The sequence below is a fragment of the Tinamus guttatus genome, unplaced genomic scaffold, assembly GCF_059628265.1.
Source record: "Tinamus guttatus ecotype Peru unplaced genomic scaffold, ASM5962826v1 Tinamus_guttatus_pri_ptg000213l, whole genome shotgun sequence".
In the NCBI taxonomy this organism is placed as follows: Eukaryota; Metazoa; Chordata; class Aves; order Tinamiformes; family Tinamidae; genus Tinamus; species Tinamus guttatus.
This window is the reverse complement of record NW_028288747.1, coordinates 11,149,520-11,171,213: the sequence shown is the minus strand read 5'-3', so window position 1 is coordinate 11,171,213 and position 21,694 is coordinate 11,149,520. Positions and strand designations below refer to the sequence as shown.

Here is a 21,694-nt window from a genome sequence, read left to right as displayed (position 1 = left end):
AAAGACAACTTCCTGTTCTGGGCCTCTCAGTCTATCCCAGGCTTGGAATCATCAGGCTTCAGTAGAAAACTCAATATGAAGTTGCTTTTTTATGCTATACTGATCTCACTATAGTATATAATAAATAAAGAGTGTAGCAGTAAGTCCACTATCTATCCAATAATATTATATAAGCCATATTGAACAATAATATAAATCATATTAAAGTATTGCAGGTCAGAAACTACACTCTATCCTTGTTCAATGAAAACTTATTTGTCACTGATAATGTGATTATTCTTACTGCTTCAGAACTCATTAACAAATAGAAGTCCTGAAGAGCTATTAGTTCCACATAGAATGATGCTTTTACTGGACAGATATCTGATTCTCAGTTGTGATGAGCTTGGTGTTTACTAACAGGACTTTTCTGTCTCAGTAAAATCCTCTCTACCTATTTTTAGAACTCTCTCACACTTATTCATGCAATGCTTATCAGCGTGTAAAATTAAAACATGAACTGATCAGTACATAAAAGTGAGGTTCACAAAGTTAATTTATAAATAAATTAAAACAGAGATGATGAATGCATTTAAGAAGGCTGCCCACCCTGCTGAAATGAGCTACTACTACTACAGGGTCGAGCCAGAATGGCTCCGAACTGGTTGGAGTTTAACAAAGTCCTGCAAATAAAAGCAAGTTTCTGAATACAAATGGCTATACTTTGCTGGGATGGCTAATATAAATTCCTATCTTTAAAACGTGAACTGTGGGATTAAAGCAACTCAGTTTATACTGCTGAAGATGTGCATTTTAAAGACAGCCAATGTGTTAACCTATTGAAGTGCTTTACAAATAAGAAATGCATTTTTATGCTCAATTTATTGAAAGCAAATGTGTCCATGAACAGTTATAAAGTCTTTGCATTAGACAAATACTTTCTTAGCTCCTCAAACAAGTGCATTCTAGGGTAGGTAAGAAGTGGATATGACCTGCTAAACAGAGCAGTTAGTTAGTCTTCTGCTGCCAGATAAGTTAGACCACTTTTAAGCAGCTTGGGTTCCAAAAGACTGTAAAAAAACACTTGGATTCAGAACTAACATGAAATGGAAAAAATAATAGAATGGAAGAATGCTGCAGCTAATGCTCCATTAGAGCTGAAATCCTCTGGAAACTGAAAAGTGCATGGGAAAGATTTAAGTCATACCTGTGGGAAGATAATCAGAAAGTATTATTTTTGATAATAGATCGTTTGGGTGCAATTAATGCATCTTGAGAGATAACTGTTTATGACAAACCAGGGATACATAGCCTGATGTGCCTGACACATGACTGATAATTTATCTATTCTCTGCTTTCAGGTGGATGGTGGGTTTTGGTAGCAGAAACATGGCTATTCTACTGCACCAGGTAAAACGTATTATATGGACATGATGCTGGAATCATAAATTAAAAAAAAACCCACAGGATAGTCAACTCATCTTCAAAATGCTTTGTTGGAATACATTTATAGTAAAATATATTTTTAAATAAATTAAACCTCTTAAAAATGATATGCTGTAAGCTTATTTAAAAGCAAGCAGATTTCTGGACATAAAAATGGAAATATGATCAGTTCCGTTTGCATAAGTTGTATATACTTTACATTTTAAGAGACTGTAATCCTTTGTGTACTGTTCTTTCCTGTAAAAGTGCAAGTTGGTGCACAATTGAATCATATAGAAAAAGCCCTAATGGTGCCTTGTATGGCTTGTGAAATAATGAACATGTTCTGTTCACAACCTTGGCCATTATAATGTTATTACACAGTCATTAAATTGAAGCTGTTATTCCACTGCTAAAACAACTGATCAATACCCATTACCATTCACTGATAGCTGGAGCCAAAATGAGATTATATTGCAAATGAGCCACAGACAAGGTAATGGTCCCTCCACTTTGATATATTTAAAGGCATTCCCTAAAGCAGATAATTTCCTTAAGAGAGAGTACAACATTTCCATCAAGTCTCTCAGGTAGGTGAATAAAAAATGTGCTTAATTATCAAAAGACTTGCATTATATGGTTTATGATGAAATAATAGTGTTCTAGAACAAAGAAGAAGCAAGTTAGATAACCACTGCTGTGGGTCAACGAAATCATTTCTAGTTTCTACCATCGCAATGGATTTTATAAATTTTGCTGTTATAAATGTTGTTTTAGAGTTGAGTTATGCCTTACCAAAGGAACATTGTTATGGGCTAGAAGCCACTGCATCTTCTACTGAGATACATTTTAGGTTTGGCCAAAAAATGCAATAAATAAGGGAAATATCTTCTTATATTTGTTCCTTTCTTATGAGATGCAAGATAATCTTATTTTACCTCCTCTTATTGGTTACTAAGTTCTATTTGAACCTCTTCCAAGGCTATGTTGAATGGTTCCTTCAATGACTCATCAGTTACTGACTTAAGGAATCCAGTCTTTGTTATCATGACATTAGTTGTTTCCTCCTCATTAGAGTATCTGGGTTTTTATATCCCCACAAACCAGATGTCCTTACATCCCACATTTCTATATACCTTTCATAATCTGTGCATCCTTACAAAATGCAGGTTTTCCAATTACTCCCTCACACATCTCTCTCTCCTGCAGCTGGTCCTGCAGTTTCCCCGTTGATGTAAAAGGCCCCAGTCGCATGCTAAACAGTCTGGGACAGCTACAGCCTAATTTCCAACTATATCTCAAGCCCATTTGCTCTTTCTGGCTTGTTTTTCTTCTGTATTTGCCAGACTTCATTCACATTTTTCTTTCAGTGTGGCTGTTGTCTTATCTTATGTGGACAAAATGCTCAGTTTCTTTTTCCTTTGAACTCAGACTTCTGTGCTTTTGAACATCTTTTCAGAATACAAATATCACTATAGCCCTCATTAATGCAGAGCTGTTCAAAAAATATAGTCTTACTTTTGTCACTATGATGACTATTCGAAGGGAAAAGATTACTGGTGATTATGATGTGATGACACAGACATTTATATCTATAAATGTATCCTATGACCGAAAGAATTTTTTTCAAGATTAATGTGCAAATATGAGAAGTTTACCTCTCCTCTTCATATTCCCTCTTGATCTTTTCTGGTAAGTCTTACTTTCTGTTATACTACTTAGTTTAAGGTCTGCAGCAAGTGTCTGAAGGACTTTTGACTAGTCCTAGAGTCAGTATCTCTGCAATGGACTAAAGGCAAAAGGCAAAGAAACCACCTTCTCAACTGGTATAAATTAAGCTATTGTCTTAGTAATCCTATATAACTATAAAAGAGAAGCTGTGACCTAACTGTGCAAACTGGACACATTCTCTGACCAAGCTATTCAGCAGGAAAAGAAAAAAGCTAAACATAGACTGTGTTATGATGTTAGTATTCACCATTTCTTTCTTCTTTATCTTATGTGAAGCTAAGAACTCCTGCACATTCTCACAGTTTCTCAAAACTCATTTTTCTAGCCTATTTTTTTCCCTGCTTCATCCTTAGCTTTTCATCCCACTGGCAAGTTCTTCTGTGTCTCATGAAACTTTTCCCTCTTATTGCCCCTGCTCAACATCCCCTCTTAGGATTGTTTGGGCAGTCTCTGCTTCCCATGCATTACATTTTTAGAAAGCGTAACTGGGTTGTCCTCACCATTGGCCTCGAGGCTTGGAAGGCCTCTTGGAGAACATCTGCTGGGTTACTTCACTCTTCTCAACATATTCCTCTTTGCCACAAAACCTTGAAAAAAAGCTTTTCTAGCTAGGCACCTGGTGTCCTGCGTCCATCGTGTGCAATCCTGAACAATGCTGGGCTCACTGCTTCCCTGCCCTCTCTAATTTCTGTGCTTGCCCATGATGGAGCCTGGAGAGCATTAAGCTAGATGGCGTGACCACTACAGCAACATCACTGTTGTGATACGTGGGCAGGGTAAGACCATCCAAGGTCTCAGGAATGGGCTGAAGCAGCACAGGGCACGTGGTGGTGGTTTCACTGCTGTTGTTACCCATGCTAGAGAAGAGTAAAGCTGCCCTGGCTATGTGCTGTAATCACTCCCCTGACTGCAGTTTATATGGACCCTCAATTATAACTTCCTTGGCAGAACTGCAACTCGCAGCAGGAACAACTGGATCAACAACTGAGTCCTTGGTAACCCTGAAGCACAATAACAATACTACTAATAAACAGTAGTAATACCTTTGCATTATCTGGCAGCCCAAAGGCATATTTAATGTAAAAATAAATAAATCACTGTTAGGAAGAGATTCTTACAGCCCCTTCTATGCTACAATATTCTGCTTCATTTAGTGTAAAGTCCATATTCCAGTCTGACAGCCCTGACAGCAGAACTGTCAGAAGATTTAGTGGAATTGTATGATTTTCTTTCTCTGATCGAATTGAGAACCTAGTTGTCATGGCAAATTATAATGAGTTTTTGAATGTTGACAGAAGAAGGGCACTTTCCGGAGAGGTGCAGGATATAAAAGCTCTCTTATCTAATGAATATTGTAATTCTTAATGAATTTTGTCTTGTTTTTTTCTAACATGGCTGTTTGCAGGGAGTCCTCTAGTCTTAGTTTACATATTCTATATGAATACACTAATTGCATCTTAGTTTTCAGAGATCTGAGGACTGGTGCTAGTAGCAAAACTAGATGCTCCTATTTATAACAACTGTTTGATCAATAATGTATTGCAGATGCACAGCCCATAGTACGTTGTTACAAACATACAAATAGGACTCTATGTGCTCCGTGGTAACTCGCTCTGCACTGTCTAAGGCTGTTCTGTTGGAATAGAAACCAGTGGAAATCTTGCGATTTAACTGCATACCCGTTAGAAAAACACCATAGGTTATCACAGTTACTGACATTTAGAAAGTTAAAATCAAGTTCTGAGTAGGAGAAAGGAAGTGGGGTACTATTTTTATTCTATGAAAAGAATAATTTAACTGAACTCATAAAGATGCTCTTGTTGTTATTGCAGTGCTGCATTCTTTTTGGCTTTGGGTGAATACTGTAACAACATACAAAAAAAGAGATTAAAGAGAAAAACAATTCCAATTTCATTTTACTCATACCTGCCTTACCAACTGGGTAGTGAACTAACTCCACTGAAGAAAATGTATAGGTGAACTGATTCTGATGTCTGGTTTTGTAATTTAAGACATGAATATGATTGAATCAAGTCAGAATCTGTCCTAATTGTTTCCTTAAGTTCTGTGGGTAGAAATAATTTCCAGAATAATGCAATATAATATAAACAGAAGGCCTATTTAGATTTGTTGTCCTTAGGATAGCAAATGAAAATTATTATGTTCTATATAATAAGCAATAAAGAACAATGATGACTAACTAATGGCTCAATTTAATAGAATGAATTCAATAGATCTAATATATATACACACTAATGACAAAATACGTTCTTTTTCTTAAATGAAGATTCCAAATGCTTTTCTTCCCCCACAGTAGTACCTTTTTTTTTCCCCCCTCCCCCGCCAAGGAATAAGATAGACTTGTTAGTACTTTGTGCTTAGAGCATTATTAAATGCCTTTCTAAAGATATTCCCTTGTAACTTCCTGAGCTAGATGCAAGAGATGCTTGGTAAAATTCTATTGGTTTTCTTAGATAGAAACACAAATGTTTTCTTTCAGCTTTGAAAGTTTCTAATGTAATATCTTTTGACACTACATACACAAACATCAAATTCAACTTTCTTTTTCAAGATTAGTTATGTTAAAATAGAGCACATATCAGTTTAGTCTTTTCATATACTCTGAAAAGCAACTACTAACATACTAAGCTGTATTTTCTGTCCTTTTTAATTTCTATTTTTTTTATTCAGTCCATTTTGCTATTTTTTTCTTATTATGCACTATCTTGCATGACTTCTAATGTCTTCATAAATTTTCAGCCATCTCATGAGAGCTTCACGTAATTCATTTTACACAACAAATGCTAATTGAATGACCAAAATTTTAATTTTTGAGAATAATTTAGAATACTTTTTTTTTTCTTCAAGATTTTCAGATATCTTAAAATACATTTGATTATTAGATTTGCTTTTGGAATTCAAAAAATGCATAAATAATGCTGGTCACTTTTAAATTTTTTTTTTCTTAGAATATCAATATATTAACAGCCAATAACAATTATGTTGCCTTTAACTTGTTCCTTTCAGCATCTTAAGTTGTTCAATTTCTTTTATAACACATACACATTCTGTAGTGAGTTATATAGAGAATTTTCTGTTTCTATCTATGAACAAAATTTGATTGCCAATAACATTCCACAGACAGAACAAATGAATTAAGTTTCGCTGGTAGCTAATCAAAACCCCGTCATAATAAACTTTATTTATTTAATGCTGTACTCATTTATACTTCCTTTTAAAATTATATAAATTTATCCTTTTTGTTTAATACTGCTGTTTTTTTTCCTAAAAGGCCTTTTTATGATGGAGCTCAGCAGTAAAAATGATACTTACATAGTTTTATATTTCGGTTTGTAAGGCAAAAAACAAACAAGCAAGCAAACAAACAAAAAAGAACTATACAATTTCAGCTGGGTCTTGCCTTCTGAGCACATCGCAGATGTGCGCATGTTGTCTATAGGATTTCTTTCCCAGGTGGTACGTTTTTCCTACCTAAATGCTGTTTTAAGTGTTTAGAATGAAATTGATTTTTCTAAGGGAGTTTCCTAACTATGGACATCAGTGGGAATCGTGAGAGCAGAGTTTTTAGGTTTAAATGGCCCAGCCCAGCTCATGCTGAAGTCAATGACAAATGCCCATTCCATTTCAGAGAGGCAAGTTTGGACTCCAAGAATTTCAGGAGAGAAAATCAGATAGCATAAGAAAAGACCAAGTAGATTCCAGCAATCTTTATACTAAATTGTATAAGTGTAACTCTAGCAATTTCAGCTGCTTTCAAATTTACATAGTTAAATAAAAGCAAAATTAGGCCCACCAAGATTAGATTTAAACTTAAAAGGGGTTGCATGGAGCAATACTTGATTCGGTAATTCTTGTTTATCAAAATAAGGGACCTAATTTCTGTAGTATTACCTATATAGGCTAACAGAATTAATGTTTAATCCAAAGCAGTAAGAGTCTACAATTTTTCTGCATCATTGGTTTAATTATAGTGGAAGACTTATGCTTTATATTATGCATTATGCATCCAAATGTAGATTTGACATGTCTCTGAGTGAAGGAGGCCAGCCGGAGTCAAGACGCACACTCAATGTGAGTTAAAAGATCTTGCTCGTTTATTAGCTCGCATGCAGTACATTTCTATGATTCTGGCAGATAGTGATGTAACTACACAGGCTCCTAATTGGTAGACAATGATGTAACCGAGACCCTTATGTCCCCCTCCCCCCCGGCCCCCGCCGGCCTCAGCCTTTTACTTCAACAGCTCTTTCATTCCGTCTGACCGTGGCCTACTTCCTTATCCCCTAGTTAGCAGTCCCTTTGTTCTTTCACTGAAGTCTGAAGACCCGGATTGAGCAGGCCTGCTGGGCAGCCATGTCCGCAGCTCCCTAACCATTTCTCTATAATTCCCCCTTTTTTCTTTTGCACCAGCCAGGCCTGATTCGTAGTAGAGAATAACATTCATTTAGCGCATGTGAAAGCACAGCTAAATAAGCACAGGACAAAAAGCATAACAATCAAAAGCATTAATCCCCTGTTAAGCAAAGATTTGAGCCACCCACCAATACCCAACAAATCTGTTAACCCATCCAGTCCAAAGAAACACACGTCCTTTTGTATCTTCCGGGTGTGCTCCATCAGCTGCTGAATCTGCTGGTGGATTGCCTTAGAGTGGTCTTGTAGGCCCATGCAGCACATCCTTCGAAGTCTTCACATCCATGTCTGTGGGCCAGTAGCAGGAAGTCAATAGCCGCCCTATTTTGTAGCACCGCATGTTGCACCTGTGATAAATCTAGCGCCAAATTAGAGAGGACCTGACTAGCGACATTTGCTTGTTTAACTACCCAGCAGGACAGGGTGTCTAAGATTTTGTGGGCTCTTGCTGCCGCTGCCCCAGAATTCCCCGGAGCTTCCCCGATTTGCACTCCGTCTTGATCTTGCGGCAAGTCGCGATCTTCCTGGCGTGGCTCCTCTTTCCTTGCAGCTCGGGTCCATTTGCTGGGCACTCATAGTGGACCTGAATCACAGTGTGGTGGATGCAACCATGGCACATCGCATCGACAGCCTCGTGGCTCTGAGCATGGACAGGTCTGGACTTATGCGAGAAGGACTCAGGGTGCCCAGTAATATTGCCTATTCCGGCTTGTGCGGACTTGGCTCTGAGAAGCAGTAGAAAATGTCGCCGTCACCGCGAAAGCCCCAAAGGTCTTCAGCACTATGTACAAAATGCCACCTGAATGTAGGCGGCGAGTTCCCGTCGTCCTGGCTGCCCAACGGGAAGCTGCCCAAGACGAGCGAGGCGGTGGAGGCGGCGCCCCCAGCCATGCCGCACCTGTGGAAAGCTGGCCCCGAGCGGAAGGAGAGCCACTCTGGCCTCGAGCAGTGGTGTGGCAGGCACGACCCGCTCATGGAAGCTGTATACGCTCGCTGGAGAGCAGCAGAAGGGTGAAAAGATGGAGTGGAAGCCAGGGAAAACAACCCACGCCCGGATGAACCTCTTTGGCCCCGTAGACCACGAGCAGCTGCAACAGGATTTCCAGCACATGCGGCGCAGCAGCATCGAGGGAGCCCGGCAGAAGTGGAACTTCAATTTCCTCCAGGACATGCCAGCTGAGGAGCTCCTGCAGTGGGAAGAGGTGGAGGGCCACCAGGTGCCCGCCTTCTACCACAGCTGTGCGGTGGGGGACACTCGGGGACCCCTGCAGCACTTGAACTTGCCCCTGGGCAGGGAGGACAAGATTCAGCACTTAGCCCAAGTGATACTGACTGAGAAATCCAAAGCTTCAAAGAAAACAGGGGTCAAGAGGAGCCCAGAAAGGAAAAAACGAAGACAGACATCTCTGACAGGTCTTCTTTCTGAAGTGTATAGTCCTGAAACCCCAATTTCTGCAGAAGAAGTGGGAAAAAACAAGGGAGAAATGAAAGCAGATTACTACTCAGCAAAGAAGCGAGTCAAAACGAATATGCAAGCTGCTGTATAGAAGTCAACTCCTTGAATGTGAGCGTAGGATTGTTCTGCACTGGGGAGGTCAGAGACGTCTGCCAAGTTGCGTTGACACTCAAAACCACGTGCACAAGCTGTGGACACTTAGGGGCATCACTCAGAAAAATACTCGTTGCAGCAGCGATGAAAAGTTTTCTGGGCACACAAAAACTTTCATTGGAATGGGGTCATTGGAATCAACTGGAATCATTTGGATGGGAGATGACTAGCCTTAAAAACTGCTGGGCGAGTTCCCCCCGTCCCAACGGGAAGCTGCCCAGGGTGAGCAAGGCAGTGGAGGCAGTGCTGTCAGCTGCACCGCACCTGCGGAAAGCTGGCCCTGAGTGGAAGGAGAGCCGCTCGCCGCCACTGCTGGAGAAGCAGGCGCCAACCAAAGACGTCGCGGACAAATGGCTCGACCTGTCGGTGAAGGTGGTCAACGCGGAAAAAGATGGCACCGACGGTGCTGGTGCACAGCCAGCTGCAGGGCAGCTCGCTCCTGCCCGGAGGCGATGTCCAAAAGGAAACGCTTTCTCCAGGCAGCATCTGCCCCCTCTACAGGACCGAAATTATCAGCACAGCCTCGTCCTCATGGATCGTTCCCGGCCCCGGCCCCGGCCAGGAGAGTGGGAAGAGCATGCCGCTGAAGAAGAAAGCGCTCAACTGGGTGATCCCGCAGCAGCGCAGCTCCTCTTGCCCCCACATGGGCGGCGGGAGGCTGCGGCTGGCGGCGGTGGCGGCGCCTCGGGCTCTGCCGCAACGGGCGGGCGGCCGGCGTCGGCATTGCCCGCACCCAACGTCAACGCCGAGTGCGCCAAGGCGAGCAGGACGGCTGCGGACAGCACCACCTCGGTCACACAGCATGTAGGGCAGCCAGCGGTGGCGGCCGCCGTGGCTGCGGCGCCCGCGAAGCATGACAGTAAAGTTACGAAATCCTGCAGCCAGGACGCCAACTTCAAAGCCAGCGAGAATGCCCTCACATTGAGCCCCATATTTTTGCCACCCAATGAGGCGGATTGAGCAGGCCTCCTGGACCATCCTTTCCTAGTTGCTTTGCCGAGTGTCTCCATCCGGGTTTGGATACTCTTTTTATTTATTTATTTGGCTGCATGGATAGAAACACCCATTCCAGAATAGCGATGTCGTCTCCCCCCTTTTTCTTTTGCCATTGCATGACGATGGCACACACTGTATCCTCGTTGGAAAGAACCATAAGTCTTAGTGGGAGACCAAGTCGCCTCCTTTCCGCGCACCAGGCAGAGATGAGGTATCCCAGATGGCGTATGCACTGCTCTTGCTCGGGTGAAAGCGTGATTGATTTTGCTGCATCAGTTCCTTTTAGCAGCGGTCGTAAGGGTGCGAGGTCCTGTTTAGTGAGGCCCAGTAGGGGACGCACCCACTGAAGGTCCCCCATGAGGGTCTGAACGTCAGTGAGAGTCCGCAGTGACATGGTGAGGGTCGTCTTTTGTGGCGTAATAATGCTATCAGTAATTACCCACCCAAGATATTTCCAGGGCACTATCTGCTGCACCTTTTCTGGAGCGATTTGTAAGCCGGCTGCTGCTAAAAATTTTGTCAAGGTCTCCACATCGTGACCCGAAAAACCACGCTCTTGTGCCAGCAGGATGTTGTCCATATAATGATAGATTATTGTATCGGTCCATAGGCGCCGCAGGGGTTGAAGGACTACAGCAACAAATAGCTGGCACATAGTAGGACTATTCTTCATTCCTTGTGGTAATACTGTCCATTCGAAGTGCGTGGCTGGCTCCTCCTTGTTAATCGAGGGTAAAGTGAACACGAAGCGCTGTGTGTCATGAGGATGCAATGGTATAGCGAAAAACAATCTTTTAAATCAATTATTAAGATGTCCCAATCATTTTGGAAGGTTCTCTATTTCCATTTCTATTTATGTTTGCATGGCTTCAATTTGGTTTCCTCCTCAGAAATTGCTTGGGATTTCCATAGGCCTCCGCTCCAGTAGCAATTGAGGCTTTTATAATTTGTAAGGACTGTTGCAGGTCCTTCCGTGCCAGTCACACTGGAGCTTGGCCATCGCTTCATTCTTGTTTCCCATGCTGAAGTATTTCCCTAATCTCTTTCCAAGGATACAGTGGAGACTCCCAGTCCTCCACTGCTGGTGGGGGGGGGACACCGTAGTCTGAGTTATTCCTGGCTTTCCCGCTTTCAAATTCTGCACTATGTTGTTGTGCTTATTCAGCCCTCTCTGCTGATATATATTACACAATAAAGATCTAAAGACCACAGACACAAAAAGCACAAACACAATTTCTATCCAGTGGCACGATCTCACCTAGCTGTGCACTCCACTAGTGAGTTCTACTGTTTCAATTGTCGAATCCCATCCTCATTGCCAATTAGGTTGCAGATGGGCTTGGGATTCGGCAATAATCACACAGAACAAGGTGGCTACGACTATTCAGGTGAAAGCACATTAAAGAAGCAAATTATGAATAATTATTCTTGAGGTAATACTTGTCAGCAGGATACTGAGACTGAACATTCTCTCGAGTTGGCAGATTAGAGGGTTGCTGACAGGCTCCTAACTTGGTGGGTGTCCCCACGGAGACAACGCAGGCCTCTGTGTTAGGAATCTCGCCCCCACCTCTCTCCGCACTGTCTGTTTATGCCCGGTGCATCCTGCCACATAGGGCCAGTACATGCCAGCAGGCAGACCGGGGGGCAGACAAACTCCACCTTCAGTCACATAACCTTCCCGGCTGTCAGTCTGAGGGTTCTGCCTTTCTCATCTCCCTCCCTCTCGGGTGTTTTGACCTTCAAACTAGTTTAGAAGATGTTTGCAGTTAAGTTGGCTACAAGCCCGGTCGAGTGGCCACCTTCAACTGCTTTCGGAGGAGGTCGGCTGTGAACCTGGCTGAGCAGCCACCTCCGTGCTCCTTATCGCTCAGCTTGGGCAGGCAAACATCTTCTTTCTCAGGGTCTTGGATTCTATTTCGCACAATAGTTTTATGACTCTACAGATCATACAAATTTCCAGCTTTCAACCATACCTCGTGTCAGCATCAATATACAAAGGATACAACACGTAATACAGACTAGCACAGCACATAGGAATAACAGCCCTAATAACAGTTTTTGTCCTCACTTAAGGCATTACAATTCTTCAACCCCCACATTAAAAGACGGGCCAAATTCCCCTGCACCTCCCTCCTGGCTCTCGTCAAGCCCTCAGCAACACAGGTCTCCTTGATCTCATTCGCCTTCTCTTCCCCAGTCCCCCTTCTCCTTTTTTCAAGGCGATCGAACAAGTCCTGGACCCAGCCAGGCCATTCTTCAGGTGCAATGGGGGCAGAGGGGGTGGTCCGGAAGCGGGGGCACAGACGGTGCAGGCGCCACAGGCACAGGCGAGGACGTGGGCGGAGGGGTTGGCGATGGATCTCCGAACACCAGTGGTTTTCGGTGGCGTGGCAGTCCCAGTCCGGAAGTGCTTGCAAAGGCGGACATGGCTCTGACGGCCACTTTCCTTTTGATTTCACATCAGATAAGGTAGATAGGACCAGCTGCCATGTAGTAGCAAGGTCCCTGGCCTGCTTATCCCCATCAGCGATATGATTCCAGAGCTGCCGCCCTATGTTCTCCCACGTCTCCACATCAAATACTAGGTGGGGCTCGGCTTTGAACCCGTTCTCTCTGCACCAGATTGAAAGCTTGCAGAGGGACTGTTCATCATGCTTAATTCCTCTCTTAGAGAGAATATGTTGGAGGAGCTTAACCACTGCTTCTTCCTCCACCCCTACTCTGTCCCACTCATAGAGCTTCCCTGTACTCACGCTGGCCTCTCGCTCAGTGAGAATTTCTCCCAGCAAAGTGAGTCCCGCCCCCCTATCCATTGTTGCCGGCAGTCTTCAAAATGCAGGTCCAACCTTATGCGCGCTATTCGGGTTGGCAGCCTGCCCCCTGACCTCCCCTGTCTGTCTGCCTCCCTGACAGCCACCTCTCTGAGAGGTCTCCACGTTTTAGGCAATTCACCTCTCGGTCCTCGACGCTACCCCTCCAGGCTGCAGATTTGAGAGTTTCCTGCTCCCTTCCTTCTACTTGTTGGTGACTCGGGATGCAGATCCAAGGGTTCTCCGTGTTTTAGGCAATTCGCATTGAAGCGAAATCTGGGGTGCCTGTTCGGGCGCCAGATGAAGGAGGTCAACCAGAGTCAAGACGCACACTCAATGTGAGTTAAAGGATCTTGCTCGTTTATTAGCTCGAATGCAGTACATTTCTATGATTCTGGCAGATAGTGATGTAACTACACAGGCTCCTAATTGGTAGACAATGATGTAACCGAGACCCTTACATCCCCCCCTTACTTGTTTAACTCAGCCTATTAGTTCAACAGTTCCTTTATTCCCTCTGACCTTGGCCTACTTCCTTATCCCCTAGTCAGCAGTCCCTTTGTTCTTTCACTGAAACCTGAAAGCCTGGATTGAGCAGGCCTGCTGGGCAGCCATGTCTGCGGCTCCCGAACCATTCCTCTATATCTGAGGAATTGGATTTTCATTACGTTGACCCTAAATGAAAGGGAAGAAACACATTTTTTTCATTTAGGAGCATGGCCCTCCACAGTGCAGAGCACATCTTAGAAGTGTCAAGGGCTTTGAACTGCCAGTAAAGTCAGAAGCTTGAAAGGTTGAGTCATATAGACACTTATTTTATGGCAATTAATAACCTGAGAAACTAAGTCACCCAGATACTGCACATCTTAATTAGAAGCCACATCTTCAGTTAATTTTAATTACTTTCTGCTTCCCTATCTTCAATTTAATTACTTTCCTCTGCAGCTTGAATAACAAAGGTGCAGATGTAAGATTTAGAATATATTCAATTTTTTCGTTGTTTGTTTATGTGAAACTTGATGAGAAGAAAGATGAACACTAAGTGATCTATTTTTACTCCTCACTCCTTTACAATTCTCACTGATAGTAGAACATGCATCACAGAGAATACTTTCCAATGTTTTTAGGGAAATGCTGAAGCTGTACTGCTTTTAAGATGGATGGCTTTTCTAACCTACCCCCTTTATTCCTTTTATAGTAATGCATGTCGCAGTGGGATAGTTTATCCCACTGAAGGTCCAATTATAATGAAAAGTTCAGTACACAAATCAAGTGTGAGATACACTGAGACAAATAGATTAGGAAGGTCTTCTTCCAAATACAAATTTCAGAGCAGGTCATGGACATCACACACAATTGAAAGCAGTTGCCATTGCTTTCAGATAGGGTGTGTTCTAAACTGACAGAGAAAAGCTCCATGTTTTCACCCAGTTTTCCTATTGGCAAGCTCAAGCAGTTACTTCTGGAGTGCTTATTTTAGTAGACTTTATGCTGCAGCACTTTTTCCTTGTTTTGCAAAGGGGATCAAGGTACCTATGCCAGAGCTATGGACCCTGCTCCTGGGAGGCAAGTTAACTTCACATAAGTTTGGAAGCTTGTTGCTACAGGATTCTGTAGAGCTAAAATTATAAATGGGTTAGTGGACATTCTTGGAGAGTAGATGAACTAGCGATTATTGAACATTATGATCCTTTAAGTCAGGAAAACCTCAATTTTCGATTATCAGTTTTGGGAGGGAAAAATGAGGACAAAGATGCTATGTTTCCTTCAGTGTTTCTTGGGCTCCTATTACTAAGCACTGTCCAATACAGGCCATTGAACTGGATGGGTTTCATTGTGATTCTGGAAGGTAGTTCATGCCTACTTTAGATATACAGATTAAAAAACCTCAAATTAAGCTGTTACTCTAGATGTCAGAATAAATTTAAAAGAATATTCATAGAAGTCTACAAGAAGAATAGACAGACATGTAGTAGTTCTTCATTTTTTTGTCATAAATATTGTCCTGGGGAAAAAAGGCACAATTAATAGCAAGAGGTTTTATAGATAATAAGGTTCTTCCGGGATTTAAAGCAATCCCTTCTGTCTCACTGAATTCTACATTAAAATGTTTAAATTAGTTGCATTAGGAAGCTGTGATAATGACAAAGGAAGTCAAACATATGTACATACATATGTGTGTGTGTTTCTCCAAATTTTATCTGTGAAAATATTAAGACACAAAATGTTGATGTTATGGATTTACTAGGAAGAAGAAGAAAAAAGAGACAAGAAAACACTCTTTAAACAGTAGCTTTGAAAGTTGCACTGGTAATTTTAGGAATTCTGGAAATACACTAAGCCGTGTTTGTCCCTTAAATCTTCCTAAAGCTGGTGGATTTTTAACTGCTTCTTTTGATCCACTGTGCAGAAAACTGATACAGTAAATCTGCTATCATGGCCCTCCAAAGGCAGTTAGTTTATTGACATTTTAATGGCCCCAATTCACATTACATTACCATTGTTGTAATGTCAGAGCCATTCCAAAAATAGTGGTACTCCCAGTTGTCATGTATCTTACTGCTTGCAAATGCAATGCTGCTAGTTTTTAATGAAAAATATGTTGTAGGAATGGTGATCAGGGACTGCTCTTTTGAACATTCACCTCTCCTGTCCCAAGCCATTATATTCACCCAAGCTATCAAAATAAATGAAAAAAAAAATCCCTAGAATCATAAAAATATGCACTTCGTTTTTCTAATACCTGCTTGATAGAATGTCCTTCCTAGGAAGATTTCTAAATCAACTTTACCAGGGCAAACACAGACACCCAGAAAGTAACAGGGCTCTAATAACATTTTATCTACCTGCAAGGAAGGATTATATGTGATTAATAGAACTCTCAAAGCCTGGCTGTGAGCAGGTCCCTTCCAGCTAGTGCAGGCACAGCACTCAGGGGTAGCAGGTTTCTTCTGGTCTTTCTATGAGATTGTGTGGGCAGAGGATGTCCACACACAAGGATAACCATGAGGTAAGTGTACAGGCATGAACACATGAGGCATGGGTATGAGGTTTATATTTTCTTGGAAGACACCTTTCTTTAGAGCATCTCTGTATGCAAGACTTCTGGACCATTTGATTTTAAGCTCTCTGTGTCTTAGTCCCCATATGCACAAATATGCCGCAAAATGTATGTAGGAAATATTCAGATGGATGGGATTGTTGTTGTAAGGAACAAGGTGAGGTGGTCGCCTGTGAATCCAACGGGAGCAGGCATACAAACACAAGGTACACAGCGGGCAAATTAGGGCTTTTACTACTTCTGCTTCTGCACAGGGGCTCCCCAGTTTCCCGGCGGGAGGTAGAGAACAACAGGGATTCCAGGCACCGCTGAGCACCAGTCGATGGCGAGTAGCAAAGAGGGAAAGGGAACCTATGCTCTTATGCAGCTACTAAGTGTGTGATCGTCCCGTTACAATTCAATTGGTGCTGATTTAGCAGGTAGGCATCACGTGGTACATCATTGTACCATAACAAGCCTCCGCTTGTGTACGTGGTGTGTACGTGACATGGCCATAAGCCGAGCACGGAGTATAGTACAGTTAGGTCAGTGTGCCCCATAACAGTCTGGCCAGCCCCCATCACCCATCTCTTCAACATTCCTCCGCATCCTATTCCCTACAGGGGTGTAGAAGGTGTGTAGAAATATGCCGAAGGAAATTGTCAGTCTATCTTCACTGCAAAGTTTTACAAAATCCGTAAGAGAATGTAGGGGACAAAAAGTCATAATGAGTTCTTGTTCCCAAACTCATATCCCATTGTATTTAATACCCTGAATGAGGAACTGATCCTAAGAAAGAACAATATTTATCCAGGTAAGGTAAAAATGTGTATTTTTAATACCACACATAACTGAAGATTTCTAATTTTGCAAGGACTGATCTTGAAACTTTGCACAGCATTACTCTAACATAAACATTATTGATGGGTAATGTAATGCGTGAATTTTGTGATGTGTCTTTAATAATTTGGCTTCTAGAATACAATTTAAACTGCTATTTTTATTTAATATTATTTAATTATGTTACTTTTACTAGGTTGCCTTTACTAAAGACTATCTCACAGGTCTCAAGTGGGTTGGTTGCATAAGACAGAATATTTTTAACACAAACTACCAGCTCAGTCCTCCTAATATAACCATTCCATTTCTTTTTACTTTCCTTCAGGCAAGAATTATAGGCAAGAGGTATAGTGTATTATAGACTGAAAAAGTCTTGGAAAGAAGATGGAGAATTTCCAGAAAGCTAAAATAATCAGAGATGTAAGTTCCTGAAATGCCCAGTTTTTGTAACTGTCCTTTCAAGCAATGAGTGAGTAGACAGAGATCAATAAGTTAGTAGATGTCCAGTTGTAGTTTTAGCTGTAAAGACGTAGCTAATTTCCTAGCTAATTGAAGCCATCATTACAAATACAGATCCACTGTATTAATGACCCCAATATTTTATTTTCAGCGTATACTTTCAAGCTGAAATCCTGCAGAGAAAAGTTCAATTATCGTCATATCAAATTAGAAAAAACAGGTTTTATCCATGGAAGATAGCTTAAAATATGAGAAACTAACCTAGCTTTGTATTACTAGTTATCGTCAAAGTAGAAGTGGGGACTCTCCATCTTAAATCTGGTGTTTTTTGCTCAGTATTTCTTACCTGATGAAATAAATCAGTCAAGTCTCATTAGAAGACAAGTACTTGATCCAAACCTTAAAAAAGTTGCTGCAAATGTCCCCAAGAATTTTAACTAGCCGCAAAAAAATTAACTTAGAAAATACTTTGGCCAAAATTGCAAGAGTTGTTAATTCTATGATCTCTGCATCACATAGGTCAAATTTGGCTAGAGGTCAAATTTCATTCCTAAAATTCTCAGTTCATACCCATAGTCTACTGTTTGAATTTGGGATAAAGGTCTTCTTTAAAAATAATTCTTACTCTTGTTTTGTTCATGGCTAATATGTTCTATTACAATCTATGCAAAGTATATTTAGTCTCAGTACTGAAGCTAGTAGTCTCTTTTTTGTCCTTTCTCACAGTTCTCTTCTGGTATGTTTCTTATGGTATAGAAAACAAATTTGCAAAGACAAATGCCTCATTAATCAGATTGATTCAAAGACATTGTCGACTGTTAATTACAAAGCAAGAATTGCTGTTGGAATCTTCAACTATTACTTTGAAAAGTAAAAATAGATAAGCAAACTCCCCAAATCTTTTGTGTTCTTCAGAGACTTCTTTATAGCCTTTTAACAGTTAGATTTATAATATAAATATGTTCAAACTAATCTGAAATATAATTTAATTTGAAATTCTTACAATTCTAGATCAAAGTTCCTATAAAACCATAACCTGATCTTTACTAAGATAAATAGTTTGTGTTTATCCTATACTCAGTTTCCATTTTTATTCTGGTGATTTTAATGTGTTGCAAACTAGATGACTGTTCTTCCACTTAAAAAGCCCTTTTCCCTATATAAAAAAATCCAAAGTGCTATTTAATTGCTTGATGGAATAGGCAGTTTGACTTCCTCAGCATTTCCTGAATGAAATAGCTTAAAATTTTATAGCAATATTTCATGTTACATTATTAGAAATCCGTCAAACAAATAAGGACATGTAATTCTGGAAATGGCAAATTGGCTAGTAAAAGCAATGCTAGATTAAAATATTACTGGTAAGGAAGGACAAAAAGAGAACTTGCACAGAAATATCTTAGATTTCATCTGTTAGAATACATATGGTAGCAAAAACTCATCAAGACTCACTGCCACAATACTTGTTCACTGCAATGTATCAGGATGGGCTTGGAGGAAACTGAATCCTTAAACCATCTTCAAGAAATGAATTACTCAACTTAAATCAGTAATCTCCCTAAAATTAGGGTATGTTTTAAAAAATAATGAGAATAAAACAGCTCCTAAACATACTTTTGCTTCATCCCAGCAATGTGCAGCTCACCCCTGCTGATGTCATGAAAACTTTGCTTGTCTAGTTTCTTCCATTTAGAATGATGCAGGCTCCTTTTCTATATGCAGCTGCTATGGAGCATTTGCTCCAGCTTTACATGCGTTCACATCTTACAAATCCCCATTCACACACCCATAGCCTAATTTAAAATTAAAGTTGAGAACCTTATTAGTAGTAGATTGAGCAGGACTCTCTTTAAACTTGATCACAGATTACCAGTAGCACCTTTCCATCTCATCTCACTTATGCATAAAGAAGAAAAAATAAAGAACTTCTGACCACAAGTTATTATTGGGAAATGGAAAAAATACTGCTCTATGTTACAAACTATTTATGTTTTGTTAATATGATAGAAGGATAGGAGGTGGATTTTTAATGATTCACAAAGAGAACTAGTTTTCTAATTTTTTAAAAAAAAGTGCTTGCATCAACAAACAGAGTCTTCTCCTTTCATTTCAAATCATAGAAAATAAAGCCAATGGAGCATATGATGTGGGAGGAAAAGAGTCATTGACTGCGAGATGCAGATCTCAAAGGGAGAGAGATGAAGGAAAATATAAATGGAGAATTCTTCTGATGGATTGAGTAGTAGTTGTCTACATTTTATATATGCAAAAATAAATTGTGTGTGAAAAGAAGTGGTAAGCTGAATTGTACATCTCTGCTTTGTTTTAAACATAGCTTACTCCTAGGATATATATCAAAGATTATTTAATCAAAGTTTACTCGCTGCATGATGGCAACTATAAATAGAGAAAAATAGGAATTAGGAATTTTAATTAAGCCCTTTGAAAAAAAATGCAAAACTTGAAATAAATAAATAACAACAACACGGCTGCATGGGAAAGGGAGTGTAGGTGGTATTGGCAGGATATGCCTGTTGCAACTGCTGATATGACAATTAAATAGGAAGGAACTCCAAGCCATGGCAGTGAGACAGGCATGAAACTGCAGTAGATAATGGGGAACCAAATTTAATTGCAGTGTCATGGCAGCAGTGGATAACTGCATTCATGCTGATCAACAGACTGTGTGACAAGATAGCAGAGAGCAGCTCTGCAGAGGGTGGCACCCACATTTCTTTGGACTCCAAAGGAAAGTCTTACACTGTGTCAAGGATTTGCATCCTTGTCTGCAGAACTAAGGAAAGGGGGAAGTAGAGGGGAAAGTAAATGTCACAGGTAGCGTTGACAAATATATATAGAGAGACCATGTATATATTTGTATTTAGGCAGTTCCCAAGCTATATTCTTTCCGGGAAGCATGGAAGAAAACATCTGTTGCAGAGAGCACAGGGACTTTGCATTCCAAAATGTTCCATCTTTTATGCACAATTTGGTCTTCTATGCATATTACGAGACATTTGTAGTGGTGGCTCATATGAGTTGTGTCTCCCTTGTGAAATCTTGCATTGGGGGAGGTTGCTGGAAGCCAGTAGCCATTACAATGGTAATTTGAGCTGGGACAGAATAATGGCAACACATTGCAAACCAGTAATGGGACACTAATGTTTGTAGTACACTCTTGCAGTGCATAATAATGAAGGGAGAGTGTAAGTTTGAAATCAGTCCTTAATTATTTGGATGATTTTTTGACTCTGAGTTTAACAAACACTGAAACTTGTCCAGGCTTTCAGCACTGACTCAAAGCGCTTGCAGTGTGTCTGTGTTAGAGAATATATAAATATACCTACAAAGCAATATTTCAAGGGGTGTTTATTTTGGCCTTTATTGAATAAAACCACCTGAGCCTCTGAGTAGCTTTTCAAATCGCTTAGATTTGCATAGATATATTCCTGTACTGCAAGTGATCTTACGCCATTTGGCATCACCCACCACCACCGTGATGAACACATGTCACTGTTTCAACAGAATGAGATGGCAATGAAAAGAGAAAACGGTGGCATCTTGGGTGCAGTTGGCTTATTTTTGATAACTGTGAGGAAACAGACACTTAGCTGAGGAAAATGATTTCAATAAATATCCTCTAAGTGCGCTTCCAAATGTTTGAAGTGGCAAAGGTTACAAATCTTCCCAGCATGGGACATGGCTGCATACAGGATGCCTTGAATTGGAAAGACAGTAATTAAAACAACCTGTTACTGATTCAACATCCAGCAGATTTGGGTTCAGCATCTCACCAGTGTGAATGGCACCCACAGAGAGTGATGTGGAGGGCAGCATTTTTTCTTATCTTGGAAGGTCTGAATATCATGTGTTAGTCATATGTGGGGGAGGAAGTGGTAAAATAAACAAACATACGGCATGGTTAAGTCTGCCACAATATTTGCACACTGGCCCAAATTCTCTGCGGCTACACTGTGGTATCATGCAGACTTTATAGTAATGTAAATTGAGAAAGAAATTTGGCTTCTTGAAGCTAAGCTGCAAAATCTCTTTCTTATTATTATAATTGTGTTTCTGTTTTAAGATTTTTTTTATACTTAAGAATAATGTGTAAGAATTCTCTGTGTTTGCAGATTCAACTGTACCAACTTTGTGCTGTATTAAGCTAAATGCCCTTGCTATTTTCACTGACTTCGTAGAAATGGTGTAACAATTAGAGAACCAAAAAATACCTAAGAAACGATAAAATATGACGAGTACAGATAGCATACACAGAGTATGTTCATCAATCCATTTGGCAGGTCTTAGCTCAGCTAAAGCTGTCAAATTTCTTGCTGAGCACTTAAAACAGAAAGGAGTCTAGAGAGA

General features: G+C 40.8%; 1 protein-coding gene across 1 annotated transcript; it reads left to right on the top strand.

The window, feature by feature from the left end:
• Positions 1-8,588: 8,588 nt before the first annotated feature.
• LOC148594702 (cyclin-dependent kinase inhibitor 1-like) lies at positions 8,589-9,333 on the top strand. Its single transcript, XM_088524826.1, has 2 exons — positions 8,589-8,982; positions 9,064-9,333. Exons 1-2 carry the CDS (start codon positions 8,589-8,591, stop codon positions 9,114-9,116), a joined length of 447 nt encoding a protein of 148 aa, XP_088380952.1. The 3' UTR covers positions 9,117-9,333.
• Positions 9,334-21,694: the final 12,361 nt, after the last annotated feature.